Source organism: Gorilla gorilla, chromosome 19, assembly GCF_029281585.2.
Source record: "Gorilla gorilla gorilla isolate KB3781 chromosome 19, NHGRI_mGorGor1-v2.1_pri, whole genome shotgun sequence".
Classification (NCBI taxonomy): Eukaryota; Metazoa; Chordata; class Mammalia; order Primates; family Hominidae; genus Gorilla; species Gorilla gorilla.
Genome location: NC_073243.2, coordinates 59,838,040 through 59,853,779, shown reverse-complemented (window position 1 = coordinate 59,853,779; position 15,740 = coordinate 59,838,040). Strand labels below are relative to the sequence as shown.

General features: G+C 34.3%; 1 protein-coding gene across 3 annotated transcripts in view; it reads right to left on the bottom strand.

Moving 5' to 3' along the window:
- Window positions 1-1,403: 1,403 nt before the first annotated feature.
- Window positions 1,404-15,740, bottom strand: part of EMB (embigin) — a 48,251-nt gene continuing 33,914 nt past the window's right edge. For all 3 annotated transcript variants that reach the window (XM_031003500.3, XM_031003501.3, XM_031003498.3), the window contains 5 exons: window positions 10,909-11,036; window positions 8,370-8,646; window positions 7,491-7,524; window positions 5,061-5,115; window positions 1,404-4,492 (listed from right to left, as the gene is read on the bottom strand). In XM_031003500.3, the coding sequence (XP_030859360.2) occupies window positions 4,475-4,492; window positions 5,061-5,115; window positions 7,491-7,524; window positions 8,370-8,646; window positions 10,909-11,036 (512 nt within the window). In that variant the 3' untranslated portion in view covers window positions 1,404-4,474. The remainder of the gene's footprint in view (window positions 4,493-5,060; window positions 5,116-7,490; window positions 7,525-8,369; window positions 8,647-10,908; window positions 11,037-15,740) is intronic.

Genomic DNA, 15,740 nt, shown 5'->3' with positions numbered 1-15,740 from the left:
TAACTTGCAGGCCAAAGCTGTTCAACGTGGTGGTTAATCCTAGGTTCTTCAGGAGGACTCCGTGAATGTGAATCTCAGCTCTAAACACTTACAGGCAGGGTGACTTTAGGCAGCTTACCTAATCTCTCTAAGCTGCAGTTTCCTCATCTATAAAAAAGTAGATATTAACTGTTTTTATAGCATAGGACCATTGTGTGGATTAAATGAACAAAACATGTCAAAGCAATTTGCACCATGCCCATCATATGCCATGCACTCAATGTCAGTTATTATTATCCCTAGTGAAGCAGAATTCAACTGGTAAACAGGGCATGTAACTGACCTTCTGGATACAGCGCAGATACATTCTTAAGTATCATATGAAAGAAGGGTCTATAGTTCCATTTTCTTTTTCTCAATACTAGAGTAGGATAAATTCATGGTTAATTAATAAAAATCAAAATAGACATTACATAAATCTGTATAACTTAAGATTCTAAAATAATTGAGTCATTCTTCTATTTTTCATTCATTCAATAAGTATTTATTCAGAATATAGTACAAGTAGGTCACTTTGCCTTTAATTAATACTGCAACACATACTTGAACTTATTTCCACCTATAGATGAACAATACTAATGAGGAATAAGTCCCCAATTCTTTGCATAAATTTGTTCAATTAGACAAAATGAAAGAAATGCTTTCAGTGATCAAAACTAAACTATGAAACTGTGAAAATAATTATACCTTTTAAGATTAAATTTTGAATTGGATCTGAGATATTCTGAAGTATACTGGCAGGGGAAAGTGGAATGAGGTTAGTGGAGTGAACACAAACATCAACTCTCTACAGTATGATGTAAAGAAATACAATCACTAAATTTCAGGGGGAACAGATACAGGGTCTTCCTCTGTCTCCCGGGCTGAAGTGCAGTGGCAATCATAGCTCAGTGCAGCATCAAACTCCTGGGCTCAAGTAATCCTCCCGCCTCAGCCACCCAAGTAGCTGGAACTACAGGCAAGTACCATGCCTGGCTAATTTCTTTTTTATTTTTAGTAGAGACAGGGTCTTACTATGTTGCCCAGGCTGGTCTCAAGTTCCTATCCTCATGTGATTCATCCTCCTTGTCCTCTCAAAGTTCTGAGATTATAGGTGTGAGCCACCATGCGGCCTAAAATTCTTTACATTTAGAATCAATGCATTATGTTATTAGAATAAAGGATAAAAATAAGGTTTGCATTTGTACTGTCCATGAAACATGAAGAACAAGGGAAATTTAAATAAGTTGAAAGAAACATAATCTGTGTAATAGTTTACGAATTAGAACTCATTTTGCTCACAAGACACTAATTCATTATTACAGAAAATATGACTGGAGCTTTATACTATTCTATGTGTTTTTCAAAGTAAAAGAAGCAAATACTGAAGTTATAAAAGCTTGTTTTTCTTTATTAGAATACTTTTTTCAATTCTGATTTGTCACAATTTAGATTGTTTTTCTAAGAATAAGTAGAAATTTACAAAATTTAATTTTTATTTATACATTCATCCGTTCAATACACATTTCAAGAAAGCTGTATTGCACCCTTTCGGTGGTAGTTACAGGACAAAGAAAGAAAATAATCCAAGAGAGAGACCAACAAATGTATATTTATAACACAGAGTAATAAACACAAATAAATGTGGAGTTATTTAAGCATGTAAGATGGTACATGCTCTACCAGGTATGGGGGCTTCTCTAAGACACAAGATCAGATTAAAGTCTTGAAAGATAATCTGGGGTTAGTCAAGCAGGTAGAAATGTGAAGAGCACTTTCTGAGCGGAATCTCCATGTGCCAAGTCTAGTTCAAGAGACTGGATAGAGATTAGCAATTTGGTGAACGCAATATTAAGAAATGGCAAAGGTGAGCCTACAGAGATTCCAAAGTTGCATAGTGAGGTTTGTGTTTGAGAAAGTGGACTCAGGCAGCCACGCAAAAGAGGGATTAATAGAAAAGGAGACTGAGGTAGGAAAATCAAGGCATTAGCTGTTGCAGCAGGTGTGGGCAGAGTTGGGGAGGCAATGGGGCGGATTCATGAGCTATTAAAAAGGTCAAAGGAGCAGGGATTCATGACCCATAAGTATTAATTAATACAGAAGAAGAAAATATCAGAATGAGTTCTAAATTAGGGCCTGAGCAGCTAGATGTTGGGATAATAACAAAAAGACTGCAAAAGGAGAAGATTTACACTTTGGCAAAAAATGTATATGAAAGTATCTGGGAATTTTATGCCATCATTAAATCTACTTATTATGCTGAAAATCCTTGTTAGCTGGAAAGACTAAGAGAATTCCCCAAGGTGCCTAATATATAAACTTGGAGTAGTTTTCCTACTTCAACTTTTATGCGGCTTATTATTTGCAGTCAATTTATAGTTGGTCAATATTAGTTAATTCATTTATCATCTCTGTAAGATTGGTTAACGGAAGCAGATTAAAATCCAGCAGTGGTAATTTTCTAGAAGTCCTCCAGAGAGACTACAAAAAGCCAAAAGTCAACTTTAATTTTTGAGTACTTTTCCTATTTAAGGTTACTGAGATAAATTTTCTTTGCTAGAAAAAAATAAACAGTATTGCCAATTAAAAACTCCATTTGCTATAGAAATATTTCTGATTATTTTACCTTTGGGAAGCAATGCTTCTTGCTTGAAAATTGTATCAGCCTCAATGGTTAGTGGTGGTAAAATGGAAGAATGCATACTGCAGATGGGCTACACATTTGTTTGTGTTCTATATTCCAAGTCACAAATATACTGCTTTGAATTGTATTCAGTCAAACAGCAGATTTGACTAATATTTCCCTGAATTCAAATAGTTTAGATTAATTAAGCTAACTGATTGGTTATCTACCATTATATAGATATTATCCAAGTAATGTTGTCAAAATAATAATTAAACAAAAATAAATGTATGGCCCTGAGACCAGAATAAAATGAAAACCAAGAATAAAATGAAGTTTGCCATTACCGGGATGTATTCAAGTTCAGCAAACTTATATGTGTAGTTAAGATGCTTTATCACAAAATATTGCATTTTGTTATAGCAACAAAGTATTGAGCAGCTTCCAAGTCACTACCTTATGGGTATTATTCATACTAGTAATACTGGTAAACATTAGTGATACAATTTTCACTACCAAAATTTTATTATATTTTTCTTAGCCAATACATGGAGCAAATTTTTATAAAGTATTTCTTGTCAAATCATTGCATTCCTCCTCCCCAACCTTTAAATCCCCTAGTTGCCAAGAATCTTGGGTTCCACACCACCACTCTTTGCTTCTGTTCTTAAAGTTGTTGCTCTTTGAGCAGTGGGACACATCATGGTCATTTATGTTATCTAGTATCCTGTGGCATGATTTTAGTATTCATTCAAGCACTGACAACTTTTCATGTCGATTCAGATTTTATAAGATTTGATTACAGTGAGTTTATAAAATATTTCAGTTATATATGCAATAGAAACGAAGTATCCTATTTTGGTAGATAAGTCTAAGGCATTCACAGCAATAAAAAAGAAGTACTTTAGTATTTCTGGACTTCAGTCAAGGGAATTATTATTGTAAAGCACTAATAATGCAGGTTTAGATATTTAACCAGCCATAGATACCAGGAAGCCAGGTGTTAAATCAAAGAACCAGGAAACCATGAGCCACAAAAGCATCAGTGTAGCAGTGTTTTAAGTATTACGACTATATGGACCTGCACCCTAAAACATAAACAATGGTGTACCTTATGAAGTTCAAAACCCCACTTAAAGACTAAGAAGCACTTTAGCCTGGTGGGGAAAGCAGTGGTTATGAGAGGAATAAAGACTGGAAAATTTGCTTTTGTAGTGCAGAGCTTTAGAGCAAGCACAGTTTTATTTATTTGCCTTAAACCAATATTTCCGGATAAAAGGTATATTTTTCTTGTGGAGATTGTAGAATAACTATCATTACAAAGGCAGAAAGTATTCATTTCAACTGAGTAAAGACATATTTTTTCACTATCACAGAAAGATGACCTTTACATAAAAATTGTTGCATATACTTCCATAGATAATTAGTATGATTTTAAAAAAAAAATAACTTTCTAAGACAAATGGCAAAGGCTTTCTTTTTCATGAATTCTTTGGTTATAAACAGGTTTTGAGTGATTTTTGTTCTATGAAGTATTAAGTGACTCTGCTGATATCTGTTCTGTGTGTCCTTTGAAGACCAGAATATAATTAATTTTATTCTGGTCTAACATATTTATTCTGATTTACATTGCTTTTATGTAACATAATTACAGAATGAAAATATACCTTTAGATCTGACATATATTATTGATGAAGCTCCTGCTGAGCATGTTGCACAAGCTTTTCATCCTTTTAAAACTAAAAACTCAGAGGCTCTTAACAGGAAGGATAAACAAAGCTGAAATACGAACTCTGTATATCTTCCAATGATTCTCGACATGATGTTTTGTATTCACTGGCCCAGAGACTCCTGAGTTAAATAAAGCATAATCAAATATAATTAGTATGTTCTGGTTGTTTTATAGTAACTTACTATCACTTTAGCAAAGCAAAAAATACTGGGAAGTGAGGGATCCAATCTACTGCCAAAACAGAGCTCCTATTCTAATGTTGATGAACTAAAAATTTTGAATCTAATCAGCAAAGAAAGTTAGCTTATATGCATAAGTTTACACCCCCAAATATATGGGAATAAATGAAACTAAAATAACAGAAAATCCAGAAAATTTTAGAGGAAAACAAATAAAGCTACATGAAAAATTGTAAAAGAAACTAGTCCATGGTGATAAAATAAAATATGTAGCCATTGCAAAAGATTTACTTCTAGATTGGTTGCTATGTGCCCTCTGGTGGAAAAGGATTTATTTTTGTATAACTATACTGTATATTTTCCCCTATAATAGCGTTAACAAGCATATTTGAGCACATCATAAATGACCAGATCTTTTATGGAACTAAAAAAAAGTAACTGGTTAATAGATAGCCTATGTATATTGAATTTGACCTTTTATTTGGAATATCATTCAGAAGTAACTTACATTTTTTCTATGCCTGGGGACATTATTTTCTATACCATTGCTATCATCTGATTTCCTGTACAGAAAACAAAAAAGAAAATTACTAAATGCTTATATTATATAAAATTAAGTCAGTACATCACTGATATGGCTATCAGGTTAAAATGTAAAATGTCAATACGGACAGAATTCTTTCTTCCTAAAAATGTTTTACTTACAATGTTGAATTTATTTTATGGCATTGCTTGAAGAGGAGCTGTTACCACAAATGATAGTGACAAAGGCTTGTTGATTTTATGCACAGGGAGAATTGCTTCTCCCCAAGCATGAGTGAGGACTTGGGCGTAAAGACCATAACTTATGTGTGGTTTTGGAAACATGCAAGGTAATAGCCAATTAGGAGGTCAGCCAACATGTGTGATATTGGTGCTATACATTTGTATGCTTAGTACACTGAAATAGAGGTTAAAAATGGTTCTTTTTCCACCCAAAGTTTATCAGAGCAGGACTACAAATGTGGGCCTCAGATTCTAAAGACTGACGAAAACTAAATAACCAGTATGCATAATGAATACCTTGCCCTTCAAGGTCTTGGGGGCAGACTTCAATTATCAAATCATAATGCATATCATAAGACAGTGTTACTTACAATTAACTGATAATTAATATTTTCTAAAAAAAAGAAATCCCACATGAGTGCTTGTTTTTCTTTTGTGTGTACTCTTCAAAAGCAGAATAATGGCCACTAAGAAAACACCTCAGCAACTATTGCAAGAAATGGTTTGAGGGACACCAAGAAGCTCATTGTTCTGAATGAGTTCAAGTGCCCTTGATATTTGTATACAATCTAAAGATAGTGAAATAACCTGAAGAAAAACTAAACACCTTCAGTGATCCTTATGGTGCTATACAAGATGAGCAAAATGATGTACATTGATCCAATTTTCAGAAAAATAATTCATCTTTTACACTATATATTGAATCCATTTTACATTGTTCAGAAGTGATGGTCCATTCCACACTCTTCTGGTACCATCCTTTCAGAGTGTGTTTTAAATCAGAATGCAACTTCCAAATGTGAGCTCAGAAGAATGGTTAGAGACAGTGGGAGGCAAAGCTCGGAGAATACAGGAATCCGAGCAAGGTTCTGTTTTCAAATATGTCAATGACTGTCACATTTGTTATATGATGCTAAGAACAACAAAAACGCCAATACGTGGAAATAGGAAAGATTAAAAGTTCAAATCAACATAAATAAGATGTCTATGTTCTCCAGAAAGAGAAGGGATTCTCTTGGGAGAGATACAATTCCCTTCCAACTATGGGAGTCTATGATTCTAAGACAACACTGCTTTTCTCCATCTGGTGTTATAGGATTTCTGATGTAGTTATTTTGTGCCCTTAACTTGGAAGCTCATATCATATTGGTTTATTTTAGCAGTCTATGTGAATGGAGTGAACATGATTATTTGAATAATGTCTACAAACATCTAAATGACAACTGTCTGCTCCACTCCTGCTATCCGTGCCTGTAACACTCACTCCATAGAGCTCCTGTTGGCTGATAAACTTTAAGTGCCATTTTGTGTTAGTTATAGTTGCTCAGGCCTTCCACTTCTCAGGTTTCTTGCAGCAACTTTAATCTAGCCTCAAAGTTTTCCTGGCCCCCAGCCCTTGGCTCTATTGTTCAGGCTTTAATCCCAGTATTAGACACCTCTGTCACTGGCCTCCGTACTCAGTTCTCTGGCTTCGAAGAATTTGGAACTCCCATCTTTGCCAAACTAAATTACATCCCTGGTGATTTTATTTCCAGACCTCCTCATGCTTAACTCTAAACAAAGGCTGTGTAAGAGAACCTATGGCACAATCTGTGTTCTCTGAATAATAATAACTAATAGAATTCTAGGCCAGTGATTTTCAACAGACAGAGGATCAAAACCATTTGTAGATGTTTTCAAGAAATAACAGATGCCATAGCCCCAACCCAAGAGGTTCTGATCCAGGAGATTCAGCAAGGTCTGAGCAACTGTATTTTTTTAAAGAGAATCTTAAGTGATCAAAAATTGCCAGGCTTGAGAACTATTGCTTTAAAAAAATAATATTAAATACTTCCTGATGGTTACTGCACACCTTCTGTGCACCATAACCTATGCTATGCATTTACACATATATAATATTCATTCCATCCAACAACCTCATATGGTGAGTACTATTATTAAATCCATTTTGTAGAGAAGAAAGCTGAAGTACAGAGAAGTGCAGGTAGTAAGTGATGAAGAAGAATTCTCATGCAGGTAGGCAGACTTGGAAAGCCACTTTCCACCACCACGTGGACATATACAGAAAATACTCCTCTGCCTTTTCTCCCCCTAACTGCAAACATTTCATTCAATTTTATATTTCCCTGTATTTTACCCAAGTGAAAATTAATCTGTAAAAAATAATACTTACAGCTGTTCAATCTGCTCAAATTCTTTCCCCTCATCTGTGTAACAAAAGAAGAATTTGACTATGAAGTTGGTTGGTCATTTTTATGGAACATATATGCTCAATTAAACCTTCTTCCTAAGTAAGTAAGTACTATGCTGTTTCTCCTGTTTGGAATGAAGGAGAGACATGCTACCTTAAACACCTACACCTCCTTTATCTGCACTACAGACCTTATCTGCATTTCTGATCAAACATAGTTTAGTGGCCTGGTATTTTCAAAAACATGACTGCTTAGTTTGTCATTATTTAAATCATTAAAAATTTAGTATAAAATCAGGAAAGAATACAGGATGTAAGGTCAATTTTCTAGAGGATTACTGCTTTATCAACCTGTAACCCATCAGGCACAGGCCGCAAAAACAGGAAATGACAGGATGGTCTCTCTTTAATGAGAACTCTGGAATGGTTAATAAAATATTTTTTTAAATGATAATTTAAGTGAAAGAAAAATTGTTTCTTTGAGACTTTTTATATTAAGCTATCATAGATTTTTCTAATATTCCAGTGCCAGAATACATATCACCTAATTGGTACTTAGGTACCAGTAGCATCAAAAAAAAAAAAAGAGAGGGGTGGTGGGGGAAGAGAAAGAAAAAAGGCATTTTTAATACTAAGTTTTTTCAGGAATTGAAACAGGAAGACCATGGGTATATGTTTCCAGCTCACTGTCACCATTGTTGTAAACCTAAATACTGCTCCAAATAAGAAAATGAAGATTTTCCCCAAAAATCCTAAAGTCATTGCAATGTATCAAATCATAATCCATATCATAAGTAAATGATACTTATAATTAACTGATAATACTTTCTAAAAAAAAAAAGCAAAAAAAAGAAATCCCACCTGAGTGCTTCTTTTTCTTTTGTGTGTACTTTTCACAAAGCAGAATGGTGGCCACTAAAAGAATCACCTCAGCCACTATTACAAGAAATGGTTTGAGGGGCACCAAATAGCTCAGCACCACAAGCTCAATGTGTTCTTCACTCTCGCCTAATTGGAATAGTGCACGGCACCAGTAAGATCCCCCATCTTCCTCCAAAAGTTGTGCGATCTTTAGCTTTGTTTCGTTAGCATATGTTCCATTGATCACATATTTATTCATTTGAACACCAACAGGAACCTAATATGAGGAGACATTAAAATCCATTCCTATCATAGCACATAAAAGATACATGATATAGTTTTTCAGTGAAAGCTATAAGATAATGCCAACAATATTGCTTACTAGAGAAAGGCATATTAAAATTTGAGAGGTTATCTATAACAGACTTAAGTCTTATCAGAGTTTGATCTCCCAGGGAGCAAACAAAGAAAAAATATATACATTGCTATAAGGATTTAGCAGTGAATGTTTAAAACCACAAAGAAGCAAATAGGTCATCATGGCTAAATATTATAGAAGAATTAAAAACAGAAAAATCCCAATCATCTAAGTCTCACATTCCTATCCTTGCCTAGTGCTTTAAAGTACTTTTTCCTTCACAAGCACAGGCACATATTCAAACAACTACCACCCCGGAAGCTACTATTTCTGATCATTTCTATAAAGGAAAATCACTCACTCAGACAATGTGATTTCCCCAGGCTAGAAATGAAGATGAAACTCTCAGGCCTTTGGAGCTGATGTAGATAGAATGGAGGGGACCCTCTGTGAGCCTGGGATCCGAAGTAAACTGCACACCTTCTGTCTTTTCATATCTGAATTTCTTTCTCACTCAGATAAGCTGGCTTCTAAGATTTGCTGGGTTTTCCACAGCCTCACAAGGTGCCATATTAAGCTATTTGGGGCTGTTTTATTTAATCTATTTAAATTAAATTTTATTCCCAAGCCATCTGATGCTTTTCCTGCTCCATCACTCAACCGCGCTGTTCAATAGATGATAATCTGCATACAAATATTCTCAGAGCTTATCAAAGGAATAACTATCTGTGAGTATATTATTCGTGCAAAAAAAATTACAGCAACTTGGCACCATGTGCACAACACTGCCTGGAATGTTTGGTACCGATTGGTCAGAGCTAATCAATCAAAGTACCATATTTTTAATAAGTACCCAGCTGATTCTGATGCACATGGTTGGTCTACATTCTGAAAAGGCACTTGTGCTCAAGTTTTGACCTGCGTCCTGTTCCCCAAACTTTTCTCACATCCTAATAAGACTCATGCTTAGAGGCAAATTAAGAGGATAATGACTAGTATAGCAATGGACAAAAGCACTGGTACGTCTAAAACGACATTTTCAACATCTGATATAATTAGATGAAGGCTAATGTTTTTCACGTATTGTTGTACCACATACACATCAATAAATAAAGCTGTGTATTTCAAATACCATAGTTGACATTTGTTTTTACAAATTACACTTTTTAAAAAAAATTACATATACACAATGACTGCCTTTCCTCATCATCCATCAGAAGACATAAAGGAGAAGGAATGGCTTCAGTCTGCATTTATGGGATTTGGTTGGAACTATTTCATTGAAAAACTAAACCTGTTAGCACAGAATAAGTCACACTCCCTTCTGAATCATCTGTCATCCTTCAATAGTCTATAATAACACCAATTTTGCCTAAGAAGGAATTTAATATTTCATTGTAACATCTACACTGTCTCACATGTTCCTTCTACAATTATAGCTTGCCTTTAACGGGACTTTAATTGTAATGCTTATTAGTGCCAGGGCAAAGGAAGGGTGTCTCCTAAAGGACAATGTCCTAAATTTTCCTGCCATTAGAGGCTATTTGGGGAGAAGAAAGGAAACCAGAAATTATTTATAAAATACTCATGTTTTTCTTAATATCAGCTCTTTGAATAGCTATTTCTCTTAGTAAAAAAGGAATTAAAAGTATTTGGCTTCTCTCAGATAGCTTGAAAAGGCCAATGACACTTTCTGATAGAACCTAAGATGTAAGATTAAGTTACAAAGTTTTCATTATTTTCTCAAATAGTGCCATTATTTTGCATTCTATCACAGATGTTTCAGGAGACAGAAGGCCAAAAAGATGTCTACCATTTTTTCTAGTTAATTTCATGGAATGATTTTTAAAAAGAATATTTTCTAATGGGGTTATTTCTAAACTAGGCAACTACACACAAAATGTAATTTCTTTTCAAAGAATGTAATTAAATTGTTAAACCTAAAAAACAAACTACCAGCTAATGAAACGTTAAGAGTATCTTCATATGTATAATGTAAACATGCCAAAAACCATCAAATGGCAACACTGTTTGTCACTGCTCTTTATGAACATAAGCTAAACAACAAGATAACAAAAGTATAAATCATCTTAGGAATGCTGAGTCTGTTACAATCTTGTTATTTTTTAAATAAATGTTTTCTGTTGTTGTTGTTTTCTTCAAATCAAGGAACTATCTTACCTTTACACTCCCATTACTACTGTACCAAGTCCAATTTAAAGGAAAACAATTTTGACATTTACATGTCAAGACAGTAGAATCCCCTACGTAAGAGATCAATGGCTTGTTTTTCCCATGAAGTTCAGGGACTGAGAAAAAAATAGAGAAATGTATGTTACTGAAAGAGTTTGGGTAAAGGAAATGTATTAAATGTGCAGATATTGTCTCCTTTCATTTTTTCATTACATTATTTTAAGTACTTTCAGTTATATATCAATGAAACTAATTTATAGTAGTTAGGGTATAGTTAGTAGTAATAATAATAGTAGATAGATTCAATATAATTGTCTCCAATGTACAGAAATGGAAGGTCTTCTATTATTGAGCCTAAGCCTAACAACAAAAGTATTGTTCCTTTTTGGATAAGTTAAATGTTTTGGGTAAGAAAGAGGCTTCATGTTTTCAAACCCCTGTTCTTTCTTCCCACCTACTAAGCTACCTTAGAGTAATTATTTTCTTCAAAGTTTTAACCTCAGGTAGCATTTGAGTGAGAAGATAAAATTTCCAGGATAGGAAATCTTTAGTTGATACTAATTTATGAAAAGCCAGCAAAGAGTTAGAGAAGGTGGGAACAAGGAACAAAGGAAAATTAACAGAAAGAGAACAGCGTAAGAAAGAAAATAAGATTTAAAAATGCTTTCATGTGGTTTTGTAAAATATATATATACTAATATCCATTATGATAAATTTCCTAGTCAAGGAAGTTTGAAGTAGATTCCATTAGAAACAGAATACAAATGAGCACTGAATTTAGAAAAAAAAATAAGTTTTAAGGATGTAATAACTTGGTAAAGAATATTAAAAGATAAGAGCATAAACAGTACAATAAAAAGCCTACATGGTGCAATCAGTTCCTTCTGATTGACCTTGAAAGATGTATTATAGAAGGTACACTTACATTGAAGATGTAGACTCATCAACTAAGATTATTTTGTTAATTTTTTTCTTTTACTTTTTTCAATTTTAGCAGGTTTTTTGCTTCTTTGGGTTTTGTGTGTGTGCACATGCATGTGTTTGTGTGTTTACTTTTTTCATTTATATGTTTAGTTTGCCAGTAGGGAAAGAATGGATGAAATCATGTCAACTAAAGACCTGCAGATAAGCAGAGATTGGAGCTTGGCTAAAACAGGGATTCTTTGCTGAAGCCACAAGTTTCCCTACAACCTGAGAGGAAGAGCAGCCACACTTCCTGAGTTCCACCTGAAGAGGCACAAGATGCATTAGTGCATTACTAGGGCAATGACCTCTACAGCCCTGCTAGGCTCACCTTAAAACGAACACTGTTTTGGAGTGCAGGCTTTGCATTAGACACTCAGTAGTTAAGGACACAGTTTCCGCTTTCCCAGGTTGTTTATCTCTCAGATATCCTATTTCTCAATCTCTACATGTTTCTTTCTGGCAATTGAGTCATGCTTTAGCATGAAAATATGTGTTGAAATAGGTTCAAAATACCAAAATTTACCCACAGGCTAAGAATAAAATGTGGAAGAAAGGTAATTCTTGGGGAAAAACCTGGCAGAATATACACTGCTTTTCGATATTCCTTGAAGAGCTACCTGCTTGGGAAGCATAATGGAAGCTGCAAGGCGCTTTTCAAGAAAGTTGAGTATTCTATGAGATTTGATGAGGAACACATGACTATGTTATTAAACCATCCCAACTAAATATTAAGATCAGGCTGTAAATTGCAGGTATCTGACAATGACTAAGTGACAACATGGAAAAGCTGAAACCAAAATTCTGTTTTCTTGCCATCTCTTCAGTTTTCTTGATTATCCCCTAGACTAATGACTAAAATACCATAAACCATGCTTTTGTTCTGCTATATATGGCTAATAACAGCAGTGTGGATTTAAATTATAAAATGCACTATGCTCAGGGAACATGACATTTGTTTGAACTATTCAGGGGTTCAGGGCCACAGCTTACATTTGGAAATATGTATTAATATAAGGACAGTGAGACAGTATTCTAATGTGCCCTGTTGACCTTTTAAGACTTTGCATAAAGTAGGATGCATAAGAGTGCTAGGGTTGGAATAAACCAGGTTTGAAGGTGGTGAAATTGCTGATTCAGGCTAGTTTCTAGGAAGATGGGGTTTGGATATACCCAGTGAAAGTAACAGCTCTCTGGAGTTGTAAAATTGGAGACTATATTTGTATATTCATGAACTAGAACAAATTGGCCTAAATGTCATATTGGTTCAAAGACTTTTAGATACCACCAAATTAGGAAAAAAGATTACTCCATGTAGTAAAAGAATGCTAACTATACTTCAACACTGGGATCCAGGGCTGAAGTCCTAGCTGATTCTATTATGCTACCTTTCCATACTTTATATTTTTAGATACTTCCAGGGGAAGACAGATAGTTGAGCTTTGACAGGCTTCACTACATTTGGTACTATCAAAATCTCATCATGACTTCCAAAAAGTTCTTGTTCTTTACCAATTAAATTTCTACATACTTTCTACTAAGAGATTTTAACATTGATAAATATTATGGAAGCTTTCAGCAACCACTCAGAATATTTGATCCACTACTGAGAAACACTATAGACCATCACTCATCTTTCTCTTTCTTGGATGGCAAGTAATCAGCAACTTATTAGCAATCACAAACTTCCAGTGTACACTTTTGCTGTCTCCTCTGTCCTGAGATCAAGAGCGAAACACATAAAGTCAGCAGGTTTTTGTGCATTGAACTAATCAGTAATCTTGAGGGCCTTTTACAACCTTGTAGTAGTAAATCAACCAGCACCCATAAAGACAGCAGCAGGGACTTTGCTGATGAATTGTTCTGAAGACTCAGGCTCATGCACTATAGGTGGCTCATGTAGTCAATGGCGGAAAAATTTATCTTTGGTTCAATTTAAAATAGAGAATAAAACAGGCTTTTCATCTACATGCAGTTGTAAGTCTTCTAAGAAAAGATAATTATTCTTCTTAGGAAAAACCATTAAGTAAACCATATGGAGAAATAATATTATAGGACATTTATAAAAATACACACCATTTTATAAGCCTTTCAGACCTATTAAATAACTATAATATCCATAATGTACAGATGTCTTTAAATACTACTCAAGTAAAAATTATTTCTGTAAGCAATATTCAATTTAGATGAATTATAGGGAATTTTTATTTTACCAAGGAAGATTTGAAAGGACCCAACTTATTAATTTTATAAATATCTTCAAGATATAATACATACTTAAAAGTTACGTTAATGTTAAAGGGGCATTAAAAACAAATTAGCTAACCTAAACTGCTTCAAGACAACTAGAAAAGAAAAAAAAGTAAATGTTCAGTGATTCTTTGCTTTCCTTAAAGCCTTGATTTAAATCCTAGGCCTTGGGTCAGCACTGCTGACACCAGCCAAAATCAACTTAGTTATCTCAAAACAGTTGGAGAATCAAGAGGCCTTCCGTATGAATACTTGCAATTCAATGTATTGGTATGTTGAAAAGTAAAATGCTTGTTAATCTTCACATTAGACACAAGAATGATCACGTCCACATAATAATTTAAGTAATTATCAAAACTAATGAGAAAAATGTGTTATCTTCAATATTGAAAGCAGGTATGACTAGTATATATTTCCAGAGCACAATGTCTTAGAAAAAAAAAGAAAAAAGTGTTTAAAGTTGAATATCTTGGGAGCACTTTAAGTCACAAGATTCTGTGAGCATTTCCTCAGAATCTGTAGGCCTTCTTTACATATTTTTTAAAAACTCAATAAAACATGTTCACTGAAATTTTGTGTGTTTAGTATTATTTTTTGCTCATTGGGAAGAAAAAGAAAGAGAAAGGGAGGAAAAAAGGAAGGAAGGAGGAAGGAAGGGAAGGAAGGAAATGAACTCAAAAGGTGGGAGGGAAGAAAGGACAGAAAAAGGGAAAGGAAAAGAGAGATTAAGGAAAGAGGAGGGGAAGGGCAGATGGGGCAGGGGAGAGAAAAATGAAATGCATAAGGAAAAGGAAACTGAAAGGAAATGTATATGGTGTTATCTAGTCCTTCATCAAGTTAAAGGCAAATGGAGGGAAAAAAGTTAAGAAAGAATATACATGACTAAAATAATCAAAAAATGATACTAGTTTCTGCTTTTGGAGAGACCAAGATATATAAATACAAGAATTTATTATATTCACCACATTGGAACAATTACAAAGACATAAAAATAAAATGACTCTGTGAGTGCAGAAGGGATGCAATGAGGGACACAGGAGTGAACCATTAGATCATGGCAATGGTGAAGCAAGCCATTCCGCTATTGACGGAGCCTTGAGAATAGCATCCACATTCTGTCACAGCAGACAGTCAGGCTTTAGGAGTTTTAGGAAAAGTTACAACAATTTTCATGTTTCCTGGGAAATCAGTGCAAAGCAGAGTCCGACGTAGTTAATATGGCGACAGATTGCATTTCCCAAATACCAGCATGATAATATGGTTCACTAAGCACCACAAAATACTGGGTTTTTCATAATGATAATTATCTAACTCAAATAACTAGTCTTTATTATAAGATTGAGATCTTCTTGAGTTTTGGTTTAATGATGGTAACAGTAAAATATTTTAATTTGTTTGTTTCCAAGGAAAAGAAATGTGGATAATATTCTGTGGCTTGTATATATCTTTAAACCTTCTTACTTGGTGAGATAAAAAGTAGGCAACCCTTTGTGCATCTCCATATTATTTTTAAGTTTTATGGATCCTAAAATCCCATGTCCTGGAGCTATGGATATAGAACATCAACCCACACTCTCAGAGGCTAGGACCACAATAACTTAGAAACG